The sequence below is a fragment of the Schistocerca cancellata genome, chromosome 4, assembly GCF_023864275.1.
Source record: "Schistocerca cancellata isolate TAMUIC-IGC-003103 chromosome 4, iqSchCanc2.1, whole genome shotgun sequence".
Taxonomy (NCBI): domain Eukaryota; kingdom Metazoa; phylum Arthropoda; class Insecta; order Orthoptera; family Acrididae; genus Schistocerca; species Schistocerca cancellata.
Genome location: NC_064629.1, coordinates 549,890,885 through 549,914,001, shown reverse-complemented (window position 1 = coordinate 549,914,001; position 23,117 = coordinate 549,890,885). Strand labels below are relative to the sequence as shown.

At 40.4% G+C, this 23,117-nt stretch overlaps 1 protein-coding gene across 2 annotated transcripts in view; it reads left to right on the top strand.

Annotated features, from left to right (window-relative positions):
* The window catches only part of LOC126183884 (uncharacterized), a 184,736-nt gene that overhangs the window by 146,450 nt on the left and 15,169 nt on the right, over positions 1-23,117 (top strand). For both annotated transcript variants that reach the window (XM_049926188.1, XM_049926189.1), the window contains 2 exons: positions 10,665-10,791; positions 12,493-12,686. In XM_049926188.1, coding sequence (XP_049782145.1) covers positions 10,665-10,791; positions 12,493-12,686 — 321 coding nt within the window. The remainder of the gene's footprint in view (positions 1-10,664; positions 10,792-12,492; positions 12,687-23,117) is intronic.

Genomic DNA, 23,117 nt, shown 5'->3' with positions numbered 1-23,117 from the left:
TTCCCGTCCCTCACAGTTTTACTCGGCACGTACCTGTCTAAAACGCATTTTACGATTGCCTTGAACTTTTTCCATAAACACTCAACATTGTCAGTGTCGGAACAGAAATGTTCGTTTTGATCTGTTAGGTAGTCTGAAATCTGCCTTCTATTACTCTTGCTAAACAGATAAACCTTCCTCCCTTTTTTTATATTCCTATTTACTTCCATATTCAGGGATGCTGCAACGGCCTTATGATCACTGATTCCCTGTTCTGCGCTTACAGAGTCGAAAAGTTCGGGTCTGTTTGTTACACTGTTCTACAAAAAAAACCTTTTTTTCTATTTCTGATAAAAAATATTGTGATCCTAGTTGTATTTTGAGTGCTGAATTGAAAACTGTTTTTGGTTTTTTTTCTGTCAGGGATAGTTTATGAGTAATCGCAATTTTATTTCTGTTTTCAGTTTCTGATATAGTGCAGCAAACATGAGGTGAATTTCGACAAACAAATGCACATCTTTATGATGTTATAAGTTCATCACATTAATGAAGGGTGGGATCTAACGTATAACACGGTAACCTTTGTGTATACACTTTGAAGCATTTATTTGACATGAGAAATTACAGAAAATTGACAAACAATGAGCCACTGCCTTGTAATGAACATCACTTTTTCTCTTGTATTGTGAATCTTTCTTCTCTTGAATGATATTCCAGCAATAATCTGCTAACATAGAAGGTACCCACTTCCCTTCATAGCGCCTTTCTATGGTAGATATGTCTTTATGGAATCTTTCCCCATGTTCATCCGATACGTCACTACATCTCTCTGTGAAGTAGTCCAGATGAGAGTCCATCATATGTACCTTCAAAGACATATTGCACCCCAAATCTTGATATGCTTTGATCATATCCTTCACCATTGCTTTGTAGTTAGTAGCTCTTCTTCTTCAGGAAGTTTTCCGACACCACATTGAAACAGTCCTATGCGGTTTTTTCTTTATCAGTTAAACATGCTTCAAAATTTGCATCTTTTTGCAGTTCCCTGATTTGTGGGCCCACAAATACACCTTCCTTTATTTTTGCAGCTGAAAGACGGGGGAATTTGGTAGCTAGATATGCAAACCCACAACCTGTTGGATCCGTGGCCTTCACGAATTGTTTCATCAGGCCAAGTTTGAGGTGAAGCGGTGGAAGTAGTATATATGCAGAAGCTACCAGACTTTCACGTTGTACATTTTTTTCACCAACTTTTTATCTTCGCCTAGGCCATTTCTTTTTCACGTAGTGAGAATTTCGGTCTTGACTATCCCACTCGCAAAGAAAACAGGCATACTTTGTGTAGCCTTGTTGCATTCCTAGTGCCATAGCAATTACCTTGAAATCTGCACATATTTTCCATTTGTGTTCATTGTATTTTAATGAATTTAGCATCCTTTGTACGAATTCGTAATTCTCTTTTGTCAAACTAGCGTAAGCTACTGGAACAGAGGGTATTTTATTTCCGTTATGGAGCAAAACACCCTTCAGACTTGTTTTCGATGCATCTATGAAAAGTCTCCACTCCTGTGAAATATAAGTGAAATTCAACTGTGCTCGGAAATATGACAGATAGTTACTTGTCAGCCAAAACAGCCACTCGTTAAGACTGACACAAATTGCGGCTAACACCACTGTTGTAAACTCGATGCCATGAATTGTAAATATACATATATATACATATTACATAAAAAGTATCCCTGACAACAATATTTTGTTTACATATTCGAATTTCTCATGGTAAAATGGTCTAGAAGCACATACTTTCATATCAGAAATAGAACCCAGAAATAGAACCCATGTCGAACAGTGTTATCAGTAGGTCCAAGATGTTATCTCCACGAGTCGGTTCTCTGTTTAATTGCTCGAGGTAATTTTCGGATAGTGCACTCAGTATAATGTCACTCGATGCTCTGTCCCTACCACCCGTCCTAAACATCTGAGTGTCCCAGTGTATATCTGGTAAATTGAAATCTCCACCTAAGACTATAACATGCTGAGAAAATTTATGTGAAATGTATTCCAAATTTTCTCTCAGTTGTTCTGCCACTAATGCTGCTGAGTCGGGAGGTCAGTAAAAGGAGCCAATTACTAACCTAGCTCGGTTGTTGAGTGTAACCTCCACCCATAATAATTCACAGGAACTATCCACTTCTACTTCACTACAGGATAAACTACTACTAACAGCGACGAACACTCCACCACCGATTGCATGCAATCTATCCTTTCTAAACACCGTCTTGACCTTTGTAAAAATTTCGGCAGAATTTATCTCTGGCTTCAGCCAGCTTTCTGTACCTATAACGATTTCAGCTTCGGTGCTTTCTATCAGCGCTTGAAGTTCCGGTACTTTACCAACGCAGCTTCGACAGTTTACAATTACAATACCGATTGCTGCTTGGTCCCTGCATGTCCTGACTTTGCCCCGCACCCGTTGAGGCTGTTTCCCTTTCTGTACTTGCCCAAGGCCATCTAACCTAAAAAACCGCCCAGCCCACGCCACACAACCCCTGCTACCCGTGTAGCCGCTTGTTGCGTGTAGTGGACTCCTGACCTATCCAGCGGAACCCGAAACCCCACCACCCTATGGTGCAAGTCGAGGAATCTGCAGCCCATACGGTCGCAGAACCGTCTCAGCCTCTGATTCAGACCCTCCACTCAGCTCTGTACAAAAGGTATGCAGTCAGTCCTGTCGACGATGCTGCAAGATGGTGAGCTCTGCTTTCATCCCGCTAGCGAGACTGGCAGTCTTCACCAAATCAGATAGCCGCCGGAAGCCAGAGAGGATTTCCTCCGATCCATAGCGACACACATCATTGGTGCCGACATGAGCGACCACCTGCAGATGGGTGCATCCTGTACCCTTCATGGCATCCGGAAGGACCCTTTCCACATCTGGAATGACTCCCCCCGGTATGCACACGGAGTGCACATTGGTTTTCTTCCCCTCTCTTGCTGCCATATCCCTAAGGGGCCCCATTACGCGCCTGACGTTGGAGCTCCCAACTACCAGTAAGCCCACCCTCTGCGACCGCCCGGATCTTGCAGACTGAGGGGCAACCTCTGGAACAGGACAAGCAGCCATGTCAGGCCGAAGATCAGTATCAGCCTGAGACAGAGCCTGAAACTGGTTCGTCAGACAAACTGGAGAGGCCTTCCGTTCAGCCCTCCGCAACGTCTTTCGCCCCCTGCCACACCTTGAGACGACCTCCCACTCTACCACAGGTGAGGGATCAGCCTCAATGCGGGCAGTATCCCGGGCAACCACAGTCGTAGTCCGATTGGGGGATGCGTGGGACGAGCTGGCCGTATCCGACAAACCCCTATCCGGACCCCCACAGTGATGCCCATTTGCAACAGCCTCAAGCTGTGTGACCGTAGCCAACACAGCCTGAAGCTGGGAGCGAAGGGATGCCAACTCAGCCTGCATCCGAGCACAGCAGTTGCAGTCCCTATCCATGCTAAAATCTGTTGTGGAAAGAACGTCTGAACTAATCTACAGAGAGCGCAAACAAATCGACACAAAATTTAAATGGTTATTAAAATACAAGATTGCCTAGTAAATGCAGTAATGCTGCTACTTGCGCACTGCTGACACACTGCTCGGCGGCGGAAGGAGACTATGCGATTTTACACTATTCGGGTACTAAAACGCGATGCTACAACTCTCAAATACTATAATACGCCCGAAATTTATGAATTAAACAATGCAAGTACCAAAAACACGCAAAGAAATTAAGAATTAAACTATATAACAAATGAGTGAGCTAGGAGTATACGACTTGCTGCTGCAGCTGCTTATCCAACGACAGCAGGGAGCACAGATATGTAGCGGCGGACTATTAATGTAATTTTGGCATCGTAAAGTAAAGTACAGTCAGTTTAACTTTGTGTCAGTATGGTATTTTGGGGAATCAAAATTGATTTGTATACTTCAGATAGTATAAAATATTGTTGAAAGTTGCTGCCATGTTTTTATTGTTGGTGTAATTAAAGTCTACATATGGTGTTATAACAAAGCTGTTTAAACATTTAAAAAGTTTGGAGAGTGAATTAGTAAAAAACAGAAAAGTTAGGATGGTGGTTTTAATGCTTCAAGTATTCTACATAGACACCCCTCCCCCCTCTCCTCCCCCCCTCGCACACACACTCACACACACACTCACACACACACACACACACACACACACACACACGTACATTTGAGTATATTGTACAGCATGTTGATACGACGTGAAACTTTCAGGAAAGTCCTTCTTATGGATGTTGCTCAACTCCTGCATCACAGTTGCACCTTCATTGGTCTTGTTGAACCTTCAGGTACCCACTCTGCATTTTGACATTTTGTGGCAGGATCATATTGATAACACCATATATAATCATTTGTGATGACTTTTTACAGAAAAGAATTGTTCATGGTTTTCGTTTCAATCAAGTCACAGCAGGCATCTCCATGTTTGGTTTCTGTTCAGAAGTCAAGGTGTGTGGGACAAATTTTGCACACTTTTTCTCTTTTTCTAAACATTCTAGATGATATCTTGAACATTTAATTTAGAGATGTCCCCTTTTTTGCGCCATTGCAATTTGTGACACAATGACAGTAAAGTGCTTATGGCCGTATGTCTATTACTTAACACTGCCTGCTCATGAGTGAATGTTCAAATGCGCATTTGTTGTTTACAGTTGTTACTTTAAACTGCCACCATAGTTATTGTACTAGTGTTGTTTATATGTCAGGAATAAAGTCCGTCGCACATTTTTCTGGATGGTGTACATTAAATGTGAAACTTCCATTATTTTGGATAACTATGTGGGAATTAATCATATAGTGAATGGGTAGTAGATCACTACTTCAGCTCTTAAACAGAGGTTATAAGAAACTAATATATTCGGATGTACGTTACCCTCCTAGAGCTTTGTTCAGTGTTGCCTTGGGAGCAACAGTTTTTAATGTGGTCTTTGGCAAAGTGTTTATGGGAACAGAGACGAAATTAGTCAATGTAGTAATAATATATATTAGCATCTGTTGTGACTGGTAGTGTCAAGTCACTTATCCATCTCCCATTAGCATGATAAAAATAAAATGTAGTTGGAAAAACTTATGCTCTTTCCTTGTCTTTGAAAATAATTTGGTATTGGCAACTACAGTCGTTAGTTTTAGTCCTGAAGTTGAGTGTCAGTGCCCTGATAATATGACACAGCAATGGTTGGCAACTGGATGACCATGGTTTGTTCCATACATAGAAGGTTGAAAACTGGACTGCCAACAACTTTTCCAAACTTTTGATTTCTCATTCAGTTTAAATTCAAGAGACAGTTGTCTCACTCTTTGTGTGCCTCCACAGTGATAATAGCACAACTGAGCAGATATAAGAACTTTTTAAACTGGATTCGTAACTCTGTCCTATATTAACACGCCAATATTATGCCTAAACTTCACAGCACTGCCAGATCAAGTAGCCATCCAACAAATAGTCAGACAATGTTGGCTTAGATTGGAGAGCAGAGCACAGCATGCTCAAGCTGGTTTCTAAGAGGGGTGCGGATGCTCGAGCACACACACCCATTTAGATTCACATCACAGATAAAGTCCAACGTTGCTGATGTTAAAATAAAATCAGGAATAAATAAAATTCATTCTACGAGGTGCATTCAAGTTCTAAGGCCTCCGATTTTTTTTTCTAATTAACTACTCACCCGAAATCGATGAAACTGGCGTTACTTCTCGACGTAATCACCCTGCAGACGTACACATTTTTCACAACGCTGCCGCCATGATTCCATGGCAGCGGCGAAGGCTTCTTTAGGAGTCTGTTTTGACCACTGGAAAATCGCTGAGGCAATAGCAGCACGGCTGGTGAATGTGCAGCCACGGAGAGTGTCTTTCATTGTTGGAAAAAGCCAAAAGTCACTAGGAGCCAGGCAGGTGAGTAGGGAGCATGAGGAATCACTTCAAAGTTGTTATCACGAAGAAACTGTTTCATAACGTTAGCTCGATGTGCGGGTGTGTTGTCTTGGTGAAACAGCACACGCGCAGCCCTTCCCGGACGTTTTTGTTTCAGTGCTTTCAAAACATTTTCGTAGGATGCACCTGTTACCGTAGTGCCCTTTGGAACACAATAGGTAAGGATTACGCCCTCGCTGTCCCAGAACATGGACACCATCATTTTTTCAGCACTGGCGGTTACCCGAAATTTTTTTGGTGTCGGTGAATCTGTGTGCTTCCATTGAGCTGACTGGCGCTTTGTTTCTGGATTGAAAAATGGCATCCAGGTCTCATCCATTGTCACAACCGACGAAAAGAAAGTCCCATTCATGCTGTCATTGCGCGTCAACATTGCTTGGCAACATGCCACACGGGCAGCCATGTGGTCATCCGTCAGCATTCGTGGCACCCACCTGGATGACACTTTTCGCATTTTCAGGTCATCATGCAGGACTGTGTGCACAGAACCCACAGAAATGCCAACTCTGGAGGCGATCTCTTCAACAGTCATTCGGCGATCCCCCAAAACAATTCTCTCCACTTTCTCGATCATGTCGTCAGACCTGCTTGTGCGAGCCCGAGGTTGTTTCGGTTTGTTGTCACACGATGTTCTGCCTTCATTAAACTGTTGCACCCACGAACGCACTTTTGACACATCCATAACTCCATCACCACATGTCTCCTTCAACTGTCGATGAATTTCAATTGGTTTCACACCACGCAAATTCAGAAAACGAATGATTGCACGCTGTTCAAGTAAGGAAAACGTCGCCATTTTAAGTATTTAAAACAGTTCTCATTCTCGCTGCTGGTGGTAAAATTCCATCTGCCGTACGGTGCTGCCATCTCTGGGACATATTGACAATGAATGCGGCCTCATTTTAAAACAATGCGCGTTTCTATCTCTTTCCAGTCCGGAGAAAAAAAATCGGAGGCCTTAGAACTTGAATGCACCTCGTAGTAACCATCTGCACTCACATGCTCAAGAGTCTACTTTCATGCCCTCAGAGACTAGGGTTAAGTTTGTGTAGTTTTTACTTTATTTCAACATCAGCAATGTTGAAATTTATTTGGCAGTAAAAGCAATGCTGCTGTGCTCTCCACCAGATGTGTTTCGACCCTTAGTTGATGAAAGTATGGGTTGTAGTGCGGGTGGTAGCAGGCCAGATTTCATTGTTGCGATCTCATGCTACACAACTGTTAATTTATTTGTGTTGTTTATTGATGCATGATAGTAACATTTTGTGCATCATTTAATATGGATCCTAAAAAGTGCAAAGTTGGCAATGAAAACACACTGTTTCTAACTGAGTGGACTAAACAGTATTGTTTTACACTACCTGATAGGGCTGAAGCCATCCCAGTTAACCTCACATGCAACAAAACGGTTGCTGTTGTTGAAAGTGCTAATTCAAAGCGACACTACGAAACAGCTAACAACTCATCAGCAGTTCCATAGAAGCTTTTGCCAGTGCATCATGTCGAGATAAACTTCAGACATATTTTAGCTCATACAAAAAAGAAAAGAAAAGAAAAAACACAATTATACTTGCTCTGTGCATAAGCGAGCAAGAAAAATTAGGAGAAGCAATTTTTTTTGTGTTTGTGCTGGAGGTTTAATAAGAACCAGAAGCCATATTCAGAGTCCTAGATAGTAAAAGAATGTATGTTTGTAGTGGCCACAACGCTTCTAGAAGAGGAGGAGGATATTGTTACCACTATTCAAGGTATTCCATTATTTGCAAGAAGCAATACAAGAAAACTGAAATTTTGGCTGCTGATAACAAAAGAAGCCTGCTCGGGCTTTTACAGAAGATACCTTGCTACCCTACTGCCCTTGACAAATCATGTGACATTGTTGATGATGAACTAATGTTAGTTCCTGTGTGAGTTGTTTCCTTTTAAATGGTGAAAAGGAATAACAGTATTATGGGACGAATTGCTAGCATCATAGCCGTTTAAAGACAAGACTTGTAGAGATGATTTGTTGCAGGCTTTCCCTGACGTCATAATCAGACATTAATTATGGTGAAATGATTTCCCCTTTCAATGGACTGGGCTTGTACAATGCGGGGCAGAGAAAAGAGCTGTGTAAGGATTATCAGAGATACGAATCTGAATTACTTTATTATTGGTGCATAATTCACCAGACAACCATTTGTGCACTACACTGAATGATGTAATGTACAACTTAGTCAAGTTAATCAGTTTCATGAGGTATTCTTCTACCCTTCAGCACAGGCAGTTCAAGGAGATTCTGTCTGAATGTGATTCAGAATATTGTGACTTTCTGTAACATAACCGTGTTTGTTGGCTAAGAAAAGGGCAGATAAAAAAAAGTAACCTCTTTCTTGGAAAATTTGGAGTTACAGAAAGCAACTTGCAATTCCCAGCAGATATGTGCAGTATGCTAGCTGTGGCTTACCTGAAAGACATTATCAAATATTTACGTGCACTCAACACTGAGTTAATGTTGTTGTTGTGGTCTTCAGTCCTGAGACTGGTTTGATGCAGCTCTCCATGCTACTCTATCCTGTGCAAGCTTCTTCATCTCCCAGTACCTACTGCAACCTACATCCTTCTGAATCTGCTTAGTGTATTCATCTCTTGGTCTCCCCCTACGATTTTTACCCTCCACGCTGCCCTCCAATACTAAATTGGTGATCCCTTGATGCCTTAGAACATGTCCTACCAACCGATCCCTTCTTCTTGTCAAGTCGTGCCACAAACTTCTCTTCTCCCCATCCTATTCAATACTTCCTCATTAGTTATGTGATCTACCCATCTAATCTTCAGCATTCTTCTGTAGCAACTCAGTTAATATGATGCTAAAAATGTCTGCTTTCCTTCACAAGCTTGATATATGTGAGAAAGGTATTAGAAATCAAAAATTTGTTCATTTTCTGATAATATGAATATAAAAATATATAATTCTGAAATATACACAGCAGTGTTTTGAAGTTTTGTATCAGATCTTGCCAAGGAATTTGCAGAAAGATTCCGAAACTTTGCAGAAATAGGGAAACTGTTACCATATGAATTTCTCCAGTGACAGACTTGGCAGATGTGGCTGTAAAGGTATCTAATCTTCCAAAATCTTCACTTCATATGGAAGTAATTGATTTACAAGAAGTCCTTGCAGACTTACAAAACTCCAGCCACTGAATAATTTTGTGGTAAATATGGTTTGGAAAAGTATACAAATTGCTTTAAAAAAATCCTATTTGCATGGCTTCTATGTTTACTTCCACACAACTTATGTCAAACATCTTTCTCAAAAATAATTATTTGAAAACCAAATATTGTTCAAGGGTAATGGATGGATGCCCACCTGCAGAAACTTTTCACGTGAATTTTTCCCTGTGAGAACCGAACTACAAAAGATTGGTTCAAGGCTGCAAACGTAATTTCACTTGTCCATTTGTAAACTTGTCTATCTTACACTATTTTTAAGAGTAAAAATAAAAATTAAAAACCTTTTGCTACCTATAATATGGGTTTCTAATAAGTAGACCAAAGCTTTTTTTATATAAATTGAAATTGAGCTAAATTTGAATTTTTCTTTTTTCTCTGGGCCTTGATAAAATTTTACTAAAGCATCCAAAGCATGATAAAATTGACTTTCTGACCCCTGCATTTATCATTTTTTCACAATTATCTGACAAATACTTCAAAACATTGTGTTGTCTGCTTATGATTTTTGTGTTTTTGATAAAATGTGTTACTTGATCTGCCAGAAGTGCAAGAGGCTCCTCTTTATTTTGACAATGTACTTGTTATAAATGTTGCCAAAATTAATACCTTCCTTCCCTTGGCCAACATCCTCCCATAACATCTGATGAGTGGGCATTTTCTCGTCCATTAAGCTGCCTACGAGAACTTTTGATGCACTTAATTTTATATGGTAACATATGAAGGGCTTATTTCAATAGTGGTACAAGTCCATTTTTGTTCATTCTGAGATGCAGAGTCCTAAAGGTAAATGAGCACTGAAAAATCTGCAGCTGAGATACCAGTATATATACTGGAATATTTCTGGTATCTCAACTGCAGATTTTTCAGCACTTATTTAACCTTAGGACTCTGTATCTCAGAATGAACAAGAATGGACTTGTACCACTATTGAAATAAACCCTTCATATATAGTTTTATTAAGCCCGAAAAACTGAAGTGTGGATCATGAACAAGCAAACTGGGAAACTTGGTTGAATCTTAAACTTTCAGAACTGTAAAATTTGGTGCTAATGTTTTTCCTCACCTACCTTCTGCTTTTATTTATACCTCTCACCTGTGCTGTTTCAGTTTCTCACAGCTCATTATTAGTCATTGCTACTTCCATATCCTTCTGTGCACATAGAATCTCATCTGATGCGGGCCAGACATTGACTTCCTTTATCTCTTTTAAGAAAATTAATTTAAATATTATTGTAAGCTGGAAACATTCACGTTTTTTAATAATTTGTGTGTCACCTTTCCTACAGTTATTTCAGCTGTGGTGTCTGGCAAGTAGACAGTTCTCTTGTGCCTGAAATATGCTTAATACTCATATTTCACTGTTATTTTTATTATTATCAAAAGTCATTTTCTGAATCCTACATTTTTTTCTGCAATTGAACTTAACGCATTTATATTATAATTGTGTTGACTTTCATATCAACAGGCTTTTTAAAGTTTACATTCGAGGGAAAGAGATATCTGTGGAAGCAGATGCGGTGAGAAAGAAAGCCCGAGAGAGGGCTTACCTAAAAGCTCTGGAAAAGCTTCAGGAACAATGCTTTACAATTAAGGTAAAGATGCTTGCTTCTGATTTCCGCCCTGCTTGTTTATTACTATCTACACTGCTGGTCCTTAAAATTGAACACTGTGAAGACAGCACAACAAAAGTCAAATTGGCAAGGATTGTACTACATGTTAGAATATGTAAATATCCAAGCATTTCAACACAACTGCATGGAGTCAATAGGAGTAATGCCATCCACAATCGGTGCATAAGTTGAGATTATACAGCAGATTTCTCATTCGAGAATCACATGTGAATGTTAGTTGTTTGTCAGAAGTTTATGTTATGACTTGTGTAACAAAGAGAGCACATGTCATAATTCGCCAGTGACAGAATTTTGGCGTATTGAGACTGCAGTTTATTGTTCCCCAATGACACCACTCACGTCTGTTGTGACCCTGATGCTCTCATGCAAATCTGGAATTGACGAGTCGGAGAGAGCCATATTTGACGCCATGCAGGATATAACACATTGACCACCTGAGAAACAAGACTCATTTTTCGGCCAGCCATGTGGGATGGTACAGCCTCATCACGTACTGTGAGTTGGGGAAATTGACTCATTTGCAGCAAAGCAAATATCCACATAGACACTAAGACAAAGTCTGCAGCACCACGGACAGTCAGCACAGCAATCACAGTAGCGGCTTTTTTTGCCACGGAGCAGAGAGAGTTGCACCAACAGTGGTGCATGTGCCAATGATACAGGATACAGGAGTGACACGGCATCATCTTTTCAGATGAGTCTTACTTCTGTGTTTGGCGACAGGGCAGACTTATCCATGTGTGGAGGCTCTGAGGAGAATGAAAATTACCACATTGTATTTGCCATCATTGTATGGTCCCAGCAGTTAGCATCATGGTACAAGGAACCATCAGGTACACGGCGTGATCACATCCAGTTGAAACAGCTAATAAGCCAGCATTATGCATGATGTGTTCAAGGTTGGTGGCTGTGCGCCGCTTTCTAGGTCTCGTGTCGAAAAGCCCTGTCTCGGTTTGCCGAGAGATTGGCATGCCACCGCTTGTGAGCCCTGCGATTGACAAATTCTGTCATAGAGTGGAATCGGCCTGGAATGAGAGACTTGTATCTGTCATCCGAGTTCACTGTAACATGATGCCCAGCCCTCATTTCTGCAAGACATTGTAGTTATGTGTACAAAATTTTTCAGACTGTGTACCACCAAATCTCATGTATATTCTTGCTATACTGTATACAGACAATACATTAATTTTTGGTATTTTCTATCCTTCCTGGAGTTGTCATTTTAATGGCCAGTAGTGTAGAAAGTAGAAAATCCTTTCTTGGTATTTTTGTGCCTTTTCACAAATTTATTAATGTTTTATTTTATTCCTTGCAAATGTGTTAATTTGTTTATCTGTTATCTCTGTTTACTTCGACTGCAACTTTTTCTGCTTTCTTTGCATTCTGAGGTAAATTTCTAGCAATGAAAGTTATATTCTGCAACAAATTGCTGTTATTATTATTATTATTATTATTATTATTATTATTATTGCGAGGAGAGTATTTCCCTGCTTTGTTGTTTTCAGTATCTAATGGTGAATCACTGTTAGCTTTTCAGCACCACTTGTGGTCTATTTTGAGAGGCTTTGAAGTGAAGGTGCTGTGAAATGTGATTCATCTATGGTACGGTCTCAAGTAGCTTTTGAAACAAGTCTACATATTGAAAAACATAAATATTTTCAGATAAAACGTCGGCGTTACGACCAAATTGTTGGGAAAAACTTTGGTGAACCAGAAGTTTCGGAGGTAGAAGAACCACAGAATAGAGGACCTGTTACACCTGCTGTTGGGGGTGTAGCTTTGAGAATGATGGCAAATATGGGCTGGACAGGTGGTGGCCTTGGCAAAGCACAGCAGGGAATAGTAGAGCCAATAAGGTAATTACTTAGATGTTGGTAACTGTTACACAGGGTGTTCGTGCTTATTCTTTTGCATGGCTTATTTGCTTGAAAACAAGATGTAATTGCATATTCTGTTATCAAATATACATTTATTTATGGTATTTATGCCTATTATTATTATTACAGTATTTTATTCTTCTCAGTAAAATATTTCAGTTGAGTATTATAAATGATGGCTGTATAGCGTTACTTTTGCAGGGTATGAGAAAGAGGAGACTGCTTATAAAGGTTTACAATAATAAATTCCTGAAGAATCTAGAAAGTTCCTCTTACTGGATAGTTGCGCTAAGCATTTCATATGCCTTCTTCCTCTTCAACACATTGTCACCCAATGTATATAGTCATTTTGCTTATTTTAATCCGTTGTTGTCACTCATGGGTATTAACCAGAAATTAAATATATATATATATATATATATATATATATATATATATATATATATATATATATATAAAATATGTTTAAACCATGACTTTACGTCTACCTCTGAAGACACAAGGCAATAAATTAATGGGTGAATTAATTTGGAGATGATCCAAAAGGGATTAGGTACAGAGAGGAAAGTGGCAGGTGTTTTTATATATAAAAAAATTGATGTACAGTTGTAGGCTAAGGACTGCAAGTGATTTTGATCATTAATATTAAAAGGACATGATACAATTATTCATACGAGACAGCACAAAACGAAGCGAGAAACTCACTACTGAGGATACTAAAGAAAAGAACTTTGAAACATGACAGTTATTTGCCATATAGATGACACATCAAGGGGTCAATGAGCACATAAATGGTGAGGCTGAAAACATTGGTGATTTTTCAGGCAACGATAAACACTCGCTCTCACACGCACATGCACATACACATACACATACACACAGCTACCGTGTTCTGGGGCAGTAGCTGAACAGGGATGAGGGGTCGTGTTGGGTGTTGTAGGTGCGGTGAGCAAAGAGGTGGGGAGGATGAGGGGGAAAAGAGACAGGTAACTGGCAGGGATGGACAGTGATGTGGCACTGGTGAGCTCACTCTGGTGCTGGCAGGTGAAGTTGCATGTAGCACATGATGACAGAGTGGGAGGGACACTGTGGAGATTGATGGCAGTGGGAGGCATGGGGACAGGCATGGAAGTGGGTGTGGAACAGGGTCTAGTGGAGATTTGGAGCAGAAGGATTCTGGCACCAAAGAATATGTTTTAAGTACAATTCCCATTTATGTAAATCAGTGAAGTTATGAGGAGGGGGGATCCAGGTTATATGGACTGTGAAGCAAAAGTGGCCATTGCAGTTGACAGCAATCTGTCAACAGAGGTTTAATCTGCCTACAAAATTCAAAACAGCAAAACACCATTGCAAAGTGGAAAATCCATACTGCATTTGTACAAGATAATTGTTATGAGTACATTTTAAAAAATCATCCAGGAAAACTAAGGTGATAATATTCACAAAATAAAAGTCCATAAGTGTTAGATACTGCGTACTTCACTGAAAGCAACAGCTTTATGGGCTGTGATGTACAGCCATTATTAGATTACTATATTTGGATACAGCATGATCAATAGAAATTTTAAATGTTTTAAATGCAATAAATATGAGGGAACAGAAGTAAAAGACAAAAAATGGTTCAAATGGCTCTGAGCACTATGGGACTTAACTTCAGAGGTCATCAGTCCCCTAGAACTTAGAACTACTTAAACCTAACTAACCTAAGGACATCACACACATCCATGCCCGAGGCAGAATTCGAACCTGCGACCATAGCGGTCTCGTGGTTCCAGACTGTAGCACCTAGAACCGCTCGGCCACCCAGGCCGGCTAGTAAAAGACAGATATGTAAAAAATGAAAATTAATAGTTGGGCATTGGTACACAAAGTCATTCCTCAAAGAGCTTACAATCTCACTCACTACCCCCCCCCCCCCCCCCCCCCCACCTTTTAATTATTTCATTTTTGTTGTTTTTTAGTTATTGTTTTATATCTTAATTTATACACAGTGACACTGTGTTTATTCGTGTGTAAGTGATAATAATTTGTCATCAAGATATAACTGCACAAAAGAATTAAAGGGTCATTTGATTGAAACCACATCATTTTCCCCTGTTGCGACCCACTAGTTTGAAATTTGACTAAAAGGTGCCTACAACCTTCCTGCATAATGGTACATAAGTGTAGCACCCTGTAATGTCATACTTGGGCTCAGCAACACTTGAAACAGCAATGTGTCGAGACATCCAGGGAAAAAGGCCAGTCCTCAACAGTTCATGTGAGGTGCATTGTGGGTTAATGATGTCACATTTGGCACCAAATTTCACTGCAATTCTGCCAAATGCCACTGCGGGTATGTCACACCTTCCTCTACCCACATCTCACCCCCTTCTCTTGATGCCTTCATAATGGAGGTTAGAACTGTGGCACTCAGTGTTGAAGTCACACAGTTCTCTTATGGGTGACTGAGGAAAACATTTCAATCGACACAAAAAGACCTCAGGAGGTGTCATAATGGATGTCAGTGAAACCTCCATTTCGCATAGGACATTCATGGACACACACTTCACTGTCAAAACTGATGGTTTTCAGGGCGATGTGCAACAGAATGATGTTCTTGACAACCTTCGACAGTGCTGTGACCCCTGGATATTCAGCCCTTCTCTAAGTACATAGTGAAGTTTCAACCCCATTTGATGTGATCTGACCCCTTTGGAGTGTATTGTGACTGCAATTTTTGTTCTGATGTACAGGGTGAAACCACTAGGGATTGTTCAAAACCATTTGACGAAATTTAAACATGATCTGGTTCAATAAAGGATGTTTATGATTTTACAGTCCTCCTGTGGTGTGATTATGGGGTGGGGACAACACATTCTGTGCCACCTTGCATACCTGTATTGTCTTCTTCTTTCTTGGCACTACAGCTCATGATGAGCCTTGGCCTCTTCTACAATTTTCTTCCATCTCTCTCGGTCCTTTGCCAATACTGTCCAGTTTCTATAGCCCATCTTCCTAAGATCTTCAATTACTCCATCTTCCCATCTGGCTCTTGGTCAACCACGTCCTCTCTGCCCTCCTGGCTTTCCTTGTAATATCCTTTTTGGTACTTCTGTATCATTCATGCGAGCCACATGTCCCGCCCATCTCAGTCTGAATGATTTCACTATCCTTCTGATGGGTTGGTCTTTGTATATTGTATACAACTCATGGTTGTATCTCCTCCTCCACCTTCCTCTTTCACAGATTGGGCCAATAATTCATTAAGTACCTTTCTTTCAAATGCATCCAGTGTTTCAATATCTTTAGTTGTTAATGTCCAGGCTTCAGAGGCATAGGTAAACGCTGGTTGCATAAGTGATTTATACATAGTTAATTTCGTGGCACGAGTCAGGAGCCTTGAGGATAGAAGTCTTGTTAGGGCAAAATAGGCTCTGTTGGCCAGTATTAATCTCTGCTTAATTTCAAAGGAGGTATCATTTAGATGTGTAACTGTCGAGCCCAGATACTTGAAATGTTCAACTCTCTCAAATGTATAATTGCCCATTGTTATTTCATTTGGCATATTTTCTCTATGTGCTTTTCCAGCTGCCATATATTTTGTTTTTTGTTCATTAATGATTAACCCCGTGTTCCTACTGGCCTGTTCAAGAGCTGTAAATGTCTCTTCCATTGCTTTTTGGGTTCTTGCTATTATATCTATGTCATCTGCGTAGGCCAGTATCTGCACGGATTTACAGAAGATCGTTCCTCTGTTTAGAAGGTTTGCGTTTCTCGTCACTTTCTCCAGGGTGGCATTAAAGAGAAGGAATGCCAATGCATCCCCTTGTCACACTCCATTTTTAATACTCAATGTGTTGGACATCATTCCTCCTATTCTTACACTACCTTGTGTTTCGCTCATTGTCATTCTCACCAGCCTTACCAACTTTCTCGAGATTCCCAGTTCATCTAGAGCTTGATATAACTACTCTCTATTTATGCTATCATAAGCTGCTTTGAAATCTATAAAGAGTTGATGCGTGCCAACTCCATATTCATTTGTTTTTTCCAGGATTTGTCTTAAGGTGAATATTTGATCTATGGTTGACTTCCCAGGAAGGATATTGGTACGGCCCCATCTCCCTCTGTATGATTGGGAGTATTCTGTCGAATAGTATATTAGAGAGTATTTTATATCCCAAATTAAGTAGTGTGATCCCTCTGTAATTGCCACACTCCATCTTATCTCCTTTCTTATATGTGGAACATATGATACCCTCTTTCCATTGTTGGGGCATTTTCTCCTCTTCCCATATTCTGGTGACCATTTTCAGAAGGCTTTGTTCCAACTCTCTGCCTCCTTGCTTAAACTGTTCTGCTGGAATACCATCTGTCCCTGCCGCCTTGTTGTTTTTCAATTTCTTCATGGCAGTTTTCGCTTCTTCTATATTCGGTGGGGTAGTGTTGTTGTCTGGGTCCTCTTCCCCATTAGTGTCTGTTGGGTTCTCTGGTATAGTTATTCTAGGGTTGAGGAGACTATCAAAATACCTGCGCCATCTTTCGCATATTCCCTTCCCTTCACTTATTATATTCCCTGTCTCATCTTTTATTAAGCTTGTTGTACTACCAAAAGGCTTCCGTGCCGCATTCACCTCTCTATAGAATTTTCTTATTTCATTTTTGCTTCTCTTGAGCTCCATTTCTTTGACACTTGCTTTCATCCATTCTCTCTTTTTTCTTTGGTGGGTCCTCTTTTCAATCCTCTGTTTTTCTTTGTATTCTTCTACTATCCTCCTCGTACAGTGTGATCACAGTATCCTTCTATATGCTTTGTTCTTTTCTTCAGTTACTATTTTGCATTCAGTACCAAACCATGATGGTCTTACTTGTCTTGTCCCAATTCCAAGTATCTCTCTTGCCACTGTCTCCACCATCGTTTTTATCACTTCCCACTGATCTTCAATATTGTTATATTCTCCAGTGTTTTCCAAAATCCGAGTTATCTTTTCCTGATACTGTTTTCTTACTTCCACTGATTCTAAAGTTGTTATATTATATTTCTGTGCCCTGGGTCGGTCTCCTTTCGCTGCATTAGATATCCTTGCCTTCTCCTGTGCCCATACCAGAAAATGATCTGTATCTATGTTTGGGCCTCTGAGACCCCTCACGTCCAATAGACCCGATTTCTGTCTCAGATCTATCAACACATGGTCAATCTGATTTACTGTGTTTCCATCCGGTGAGTTCCATGTTCCCTTGTGAATTTCTTTCTGTGGGAACAGTGTTGATCCTATTACCATATTTCTAGATGCTGTGAACAGTATAAGCCTTGTTCCGTTATCATTACTTGTTGCGTGTTTGCTGTGGGGGCCAATTATTGGTCTATAAATCTGTTCTTTCCCCACCTGAGCGTTTAGGTCTCCAGCTATTATTTTAATATCATGGCCTGGGTACTCATCATATACTTCTTCCAAAGATTCATAGAATACTTCTTTCTCTTCTTCTTCGGATTCTTCTGTTGGTGCATGGGCATTAATTATGGAGTAGTTAAAGAATTTCCCCTTTATCCTGAGTGTGAAACCACTAGGGATTGTTCAAAACCATTTGACGAAATTTGAACATGATCTGGTTCAACAAAGGATGTTTATGATTTTACAGTCCTCCTGTGGTGTGATTATGGGGTGGGGGCAACACATTCTGTGTCACCTGCATACCTGTATTGAGCACTTTAAAAATGTATCTGTAAATAGACAGCCTTTGACTGATTCCTGGGTGACTCGGCACAGGCATCCCCTTCGACACCATTCATTTGAGTGGAACTACACTGCTGCTCCGGTGCCTCTTTGCAGGCATGCAGAATTTGAATGATGTTGAAGGGGTTGCGTGCATGCATGTGCATAGGTATCAGTCAAGGGTGGCACTGAGGATCCCCATTATGATTCCACAGGAGGGCACAAAAAGCACAAACACTCTTGCTGCTTCAGATCATGTTTAGTTTTCATTGAATAGTTCTGAACAGTCCCTAGTGGTTTCACACTGTACACCAGAGCAAAATTTGTGGTCATGCTACATTCAAAATGGATCATATCAAATTAATTTGGGTTACAATCCCACAATGTCCTTAAAGAAGGATTGAATCATCTGAGGGGTGTCAGCACTGTCAAAGGTTGTCAAGAATGTCGTTCTGTTGCGCATTGTACTGCAGACTGCGATTTTAGACGATAAAATGTGTCTCAATGGTGTGTCTCAATGAATACTCCCCAAGGGAAGAGGTACTTACATTGACACCCTTTATGCCATCTCCTTAGGCCTTTTTGTATCTCTTCTGAGTGGGAATGTGTCTGAAATATTTTCATCAGCCACACAAAAGAAAACTACCTGATTTCAATGCTGGGGATTGTAATGCTGGGTGCCACAGTTCAGACGTCCATCACAGAGGCATCAAGAGAATTGGTGAGCTGTGGTAAGGGGAGTCTATTGTGTGACACATGCACGGTGGCATTAGGCAGAATTATGGTGAAATTTGGTGCCAATGTGACATCGCTTTTGCATCCTTACAGAGAAAGGTTGTAGGCACCATTGAATCAAATTTCAAACTTCTGCATACCAACGGGGGAAAATGCTGGAGTTGCAAAAAAGTGACCTTTCAATTCTTTTACGCAGTGTAGGTAGTACATATAGACACTCACAGGATATTGCAGGACAAAAGGCAGTATACTGTTTTTTAAGAATCTGTTGTATTTATCTCTCAGGCTGCAAATTTGTAACTATTAACAATCACTATCACAGTACAATCTACAATACATATTCAGAAAGTCCACAATCAGGTTTAATGCATTTGTGTACTTGCAGGGCAACACATTAAGGAGCTTGTTGTACAATTAGCATGCCTTCCACATTTCTTTATGAGAGTAGCAATGTCCACAGTATGACCAGGTTGTTTGAAAAAATTTTTTAACCATTGACAGGTGGCGCTGAAATAGAGAAAAAAATAAAATTTAGTGTGAGTCCCCTTGCCTCTCACATGTTGGGGTGATTCATTAGTGTGAGTCCCCGTGCATCTCACAATTTGGGGTGCTTAATTAATGAAATTAGCCATGAAGAAATTGTTCAAAATTATCCCTATTTGCTTCAATGCATAAAGTCAATCATCTGCGAAAGTTGTCCACAGTTTTCAGCAGCACATCCTGTGGTATGGCTGCAAACGCTCTTTGAATGCATTGCTCCATATCGTTTCAGGTTGTGGGCTGTCTTTCATAAACAATATTTTTTAAATAACCCCACAAGAAAAAATGAAGAGATGTTAGGTCTGGTGAACGTGGAGGCCACTGAATTGGTCTGCTGCGTCCTATCCACTGACCAGGGTACTGTAAATTTAAAACGTTCTGCACATTTTTAGCATAATGAGGAGCTGCTCCATCCTGTTTGAATGACATTTGTTGCTTAGTTTCTAAATCAGCATCTTCCATTCGCTCCAACAAATCATCGCAGAGAAGTTGTAAGAAAGATTCCCCAGTAACATTTCCGTCAAAAAAATATGGTCCTATCAAGAAACCGTTTAAAATTTCACATCAGACCATTAACAACCATTTGTGTTGATTGTCAACGGGTCTGTGCCAGTGTGGATTGACAGGGGACCAATAATGACAGTCATGACGATTTAATTCGCCATTGTTTTTGAATGTGGCTACATCGGTGAACATAATGTATCTAAAAAAATCATTTCACCTCTTACCATTTCCAAGGCCCATTGCCAGAAATGCACGCGCATTTGCATATCTTTCGGCATTAATGCCTGTGTCAGTGTGATATGATACGCATGATATTTATGTGCCTTCAAAATCCTCAAAACAGTTGCTTTTGGTATTCCAGTTAGTCTCTGAATCACACAACTACTCATTTTGGGATCCAGTCGAACACAGGCGAGAACGATAAGGGAACAAGCGTCATTTTCACTGTAGTCGCGATGACAAGGTGAACAGTGCATGTATCCATTTCGAGCTCATTGAGTGCAATTTTGAATAATGTTTTCACTTGGATGTCGTCTGTTTGGGAAACTATCCACATACAATTGCGCAGGTGCAGCGTAATTGTTATGGCATTCACCTAAACGTAACATCAAATCAACAATCTCTGTACGAGGATAGTAAGCCATGTTTACGGTTCACAATCTGAAAGTGAAGCGACGTCTGATCACATTGCAATGACCTTTATACTGAGCCGTAGTTCACAATTTGGTCACGGTAGTGCCACAGTTGGGTGAGTAATGCAATTGTGAAGAGTTCCGTAACGAGATTTTAATATCATTCCACCTTCCTCCATCAAAAACTGTGGCGGGTAGGATGCATTTTGTTAAAAAAAAAAAAAAGCTTAATTTGGCGTAATGAAAGAATTGGTGCACATATTGTATCGATTTGATGCGTCTTCCTTGGATCATTCTAAATAAATCAGAGTTCTTCCCCAGTTTTAATTTTTCTCGATTTCAGCGCCATCTGTCAATGGTTTAAAATATGTTTCAGACAAAACTTGATTACTTTTTTATGGAGAATCCGAATCTGCAATAAAAAATAGGGGTTTCCATTTAAGATTTAAAAGTTGCCCCCTGCCCCACCCAAGGGGGCGGGGTTTGGGGGTCACGTGTAGTATCACCCACACCTCCCCCGGCCATCCCTTCTTCCCCCTTTCTTTGACCTTAAACCTCATTTTTGTGTGTGTGTGTGTGTGTGTGTGTGTGTGTGTGTGTGTGTGTGTGTGTGTGGTTTAAGGTCAAAGAGAGGGGGAAGAAAAGATGGCTGGGGAGGTGCGGATGGACATAGGGAGGACATGGATAGAGAGGAGGGGAGGAGGTGGAGAAAGAAGAAAGATAGGGAGGAGGAGAAAGAGATGGCCGGGGGGGGGGGGGGGGGAGATGCTGGATAGAGAATGGGGGGAGGAGGAGGAGGAGGAGGAGGAGGAGGAGATGGACAAAGAAGGGGGAGAAGGATATTAGTACATATTTAGCAATTGTGAAGCATTGGTGGATTCGCTAGTATTTTATAATGTGCAGTATACAGGGGTTGGACAAAATATGGAAACATCCAGAACATAGCACTTTAACATGTCTAATATGTTTAGGAAACCCATTGACATTCAAAACAGCCTGCGATAATCTTGAAATGGATAAATGCAGGTCCTGTATGACTTTCAAGGGAATCATAAACCATTCTTCCTGCAAAATAATGTCAAGTTCAGGTAATGATGATGGTGGATAGCAATCACAGATTCTTCTCTCCAAAGAAGACCACAAAGGTTAAAAATATTAAGATCTGGTGACCGGTGGCCAGGGGAGATGTAACAATTCATCCTTGTGCTCAAAAAACCAGTCTTGGACGATGTGAGCTGTGTAAACAGGGACTCTGTCATCTTGGAACATGGCATCACCATTGGAGAACAAACATTGTACCATGGGATGGACCTGATCAGCCAAAATGGTCACATAATCATTGACAGTAATGCGACTTTGCAGAGTAGCCATGGGGCCCAGAAATATTATGACTTGGCTACCCAAATCAACAACAACTCTCCTCCTTGTTTCCCTCTTGGAACATAAATTCAGCCAGAAAACAGTGTGAAACAAGATTCATCTGACCAATTGACTTTTCCCCTTGCTCCATAATCCAAGTTTTACAGCTTCATCCCCACATTTCCATGTTATGGGCATTTGCATCACTGATGAGTGGGTTTGGAGTTCTCGCTCACCCTACAATACCCAACTTATGGTGCTCACTTCATATTTTTTGGTGCTGACAGGGTTTGTGAGTGCAACATTCAGTTCTGCAGTGACTTTTATAGGTGTCTTCCTTTTATTTTTCATCATTAGCCTCTTCAATGACCTTCTGTCATGAACACTTAACACACACACTTCTGTTCACACTGTGATTTAGTGAATGATGTTTTTCCACATTCCCTGTATGCAGTAAAATTTTTTGATATAATGCCTCTTGAAACATCAAATGCTTTGATCACCATGCTTATGGAAGTACCTACCATGTAAACACCAACAATTTGCCCATGTTTGAATTCACTTATCTCCGACATAATGAACTCAAAGTTACATAGAACACTGTTGTGACCATGACTTACACTTGCAACGTATTGAGGACATTGCACAGGTGCTATTCATGTTCAGATACAACGGCACAACCTGCAGGCTTGTTTACCATCTGCATTAGTATTTATGCATGCATTTCTCGTGGTGTTTCCACATTTTTGGCCAGCACCTGCACATTAATGTGAATATATACTTGTTGTTTTAATCTCCTTACAGTGGTGATAAACAGAGAACATGTATTTGTGAAATATGTATGGAAATGAAACAATTTTATCTCAAGATATATGGATCACATCTACTTAACTCCCAAATTCTGCAGCTGTTGTCATTGAATAACTTATTGCTTCCTTTTT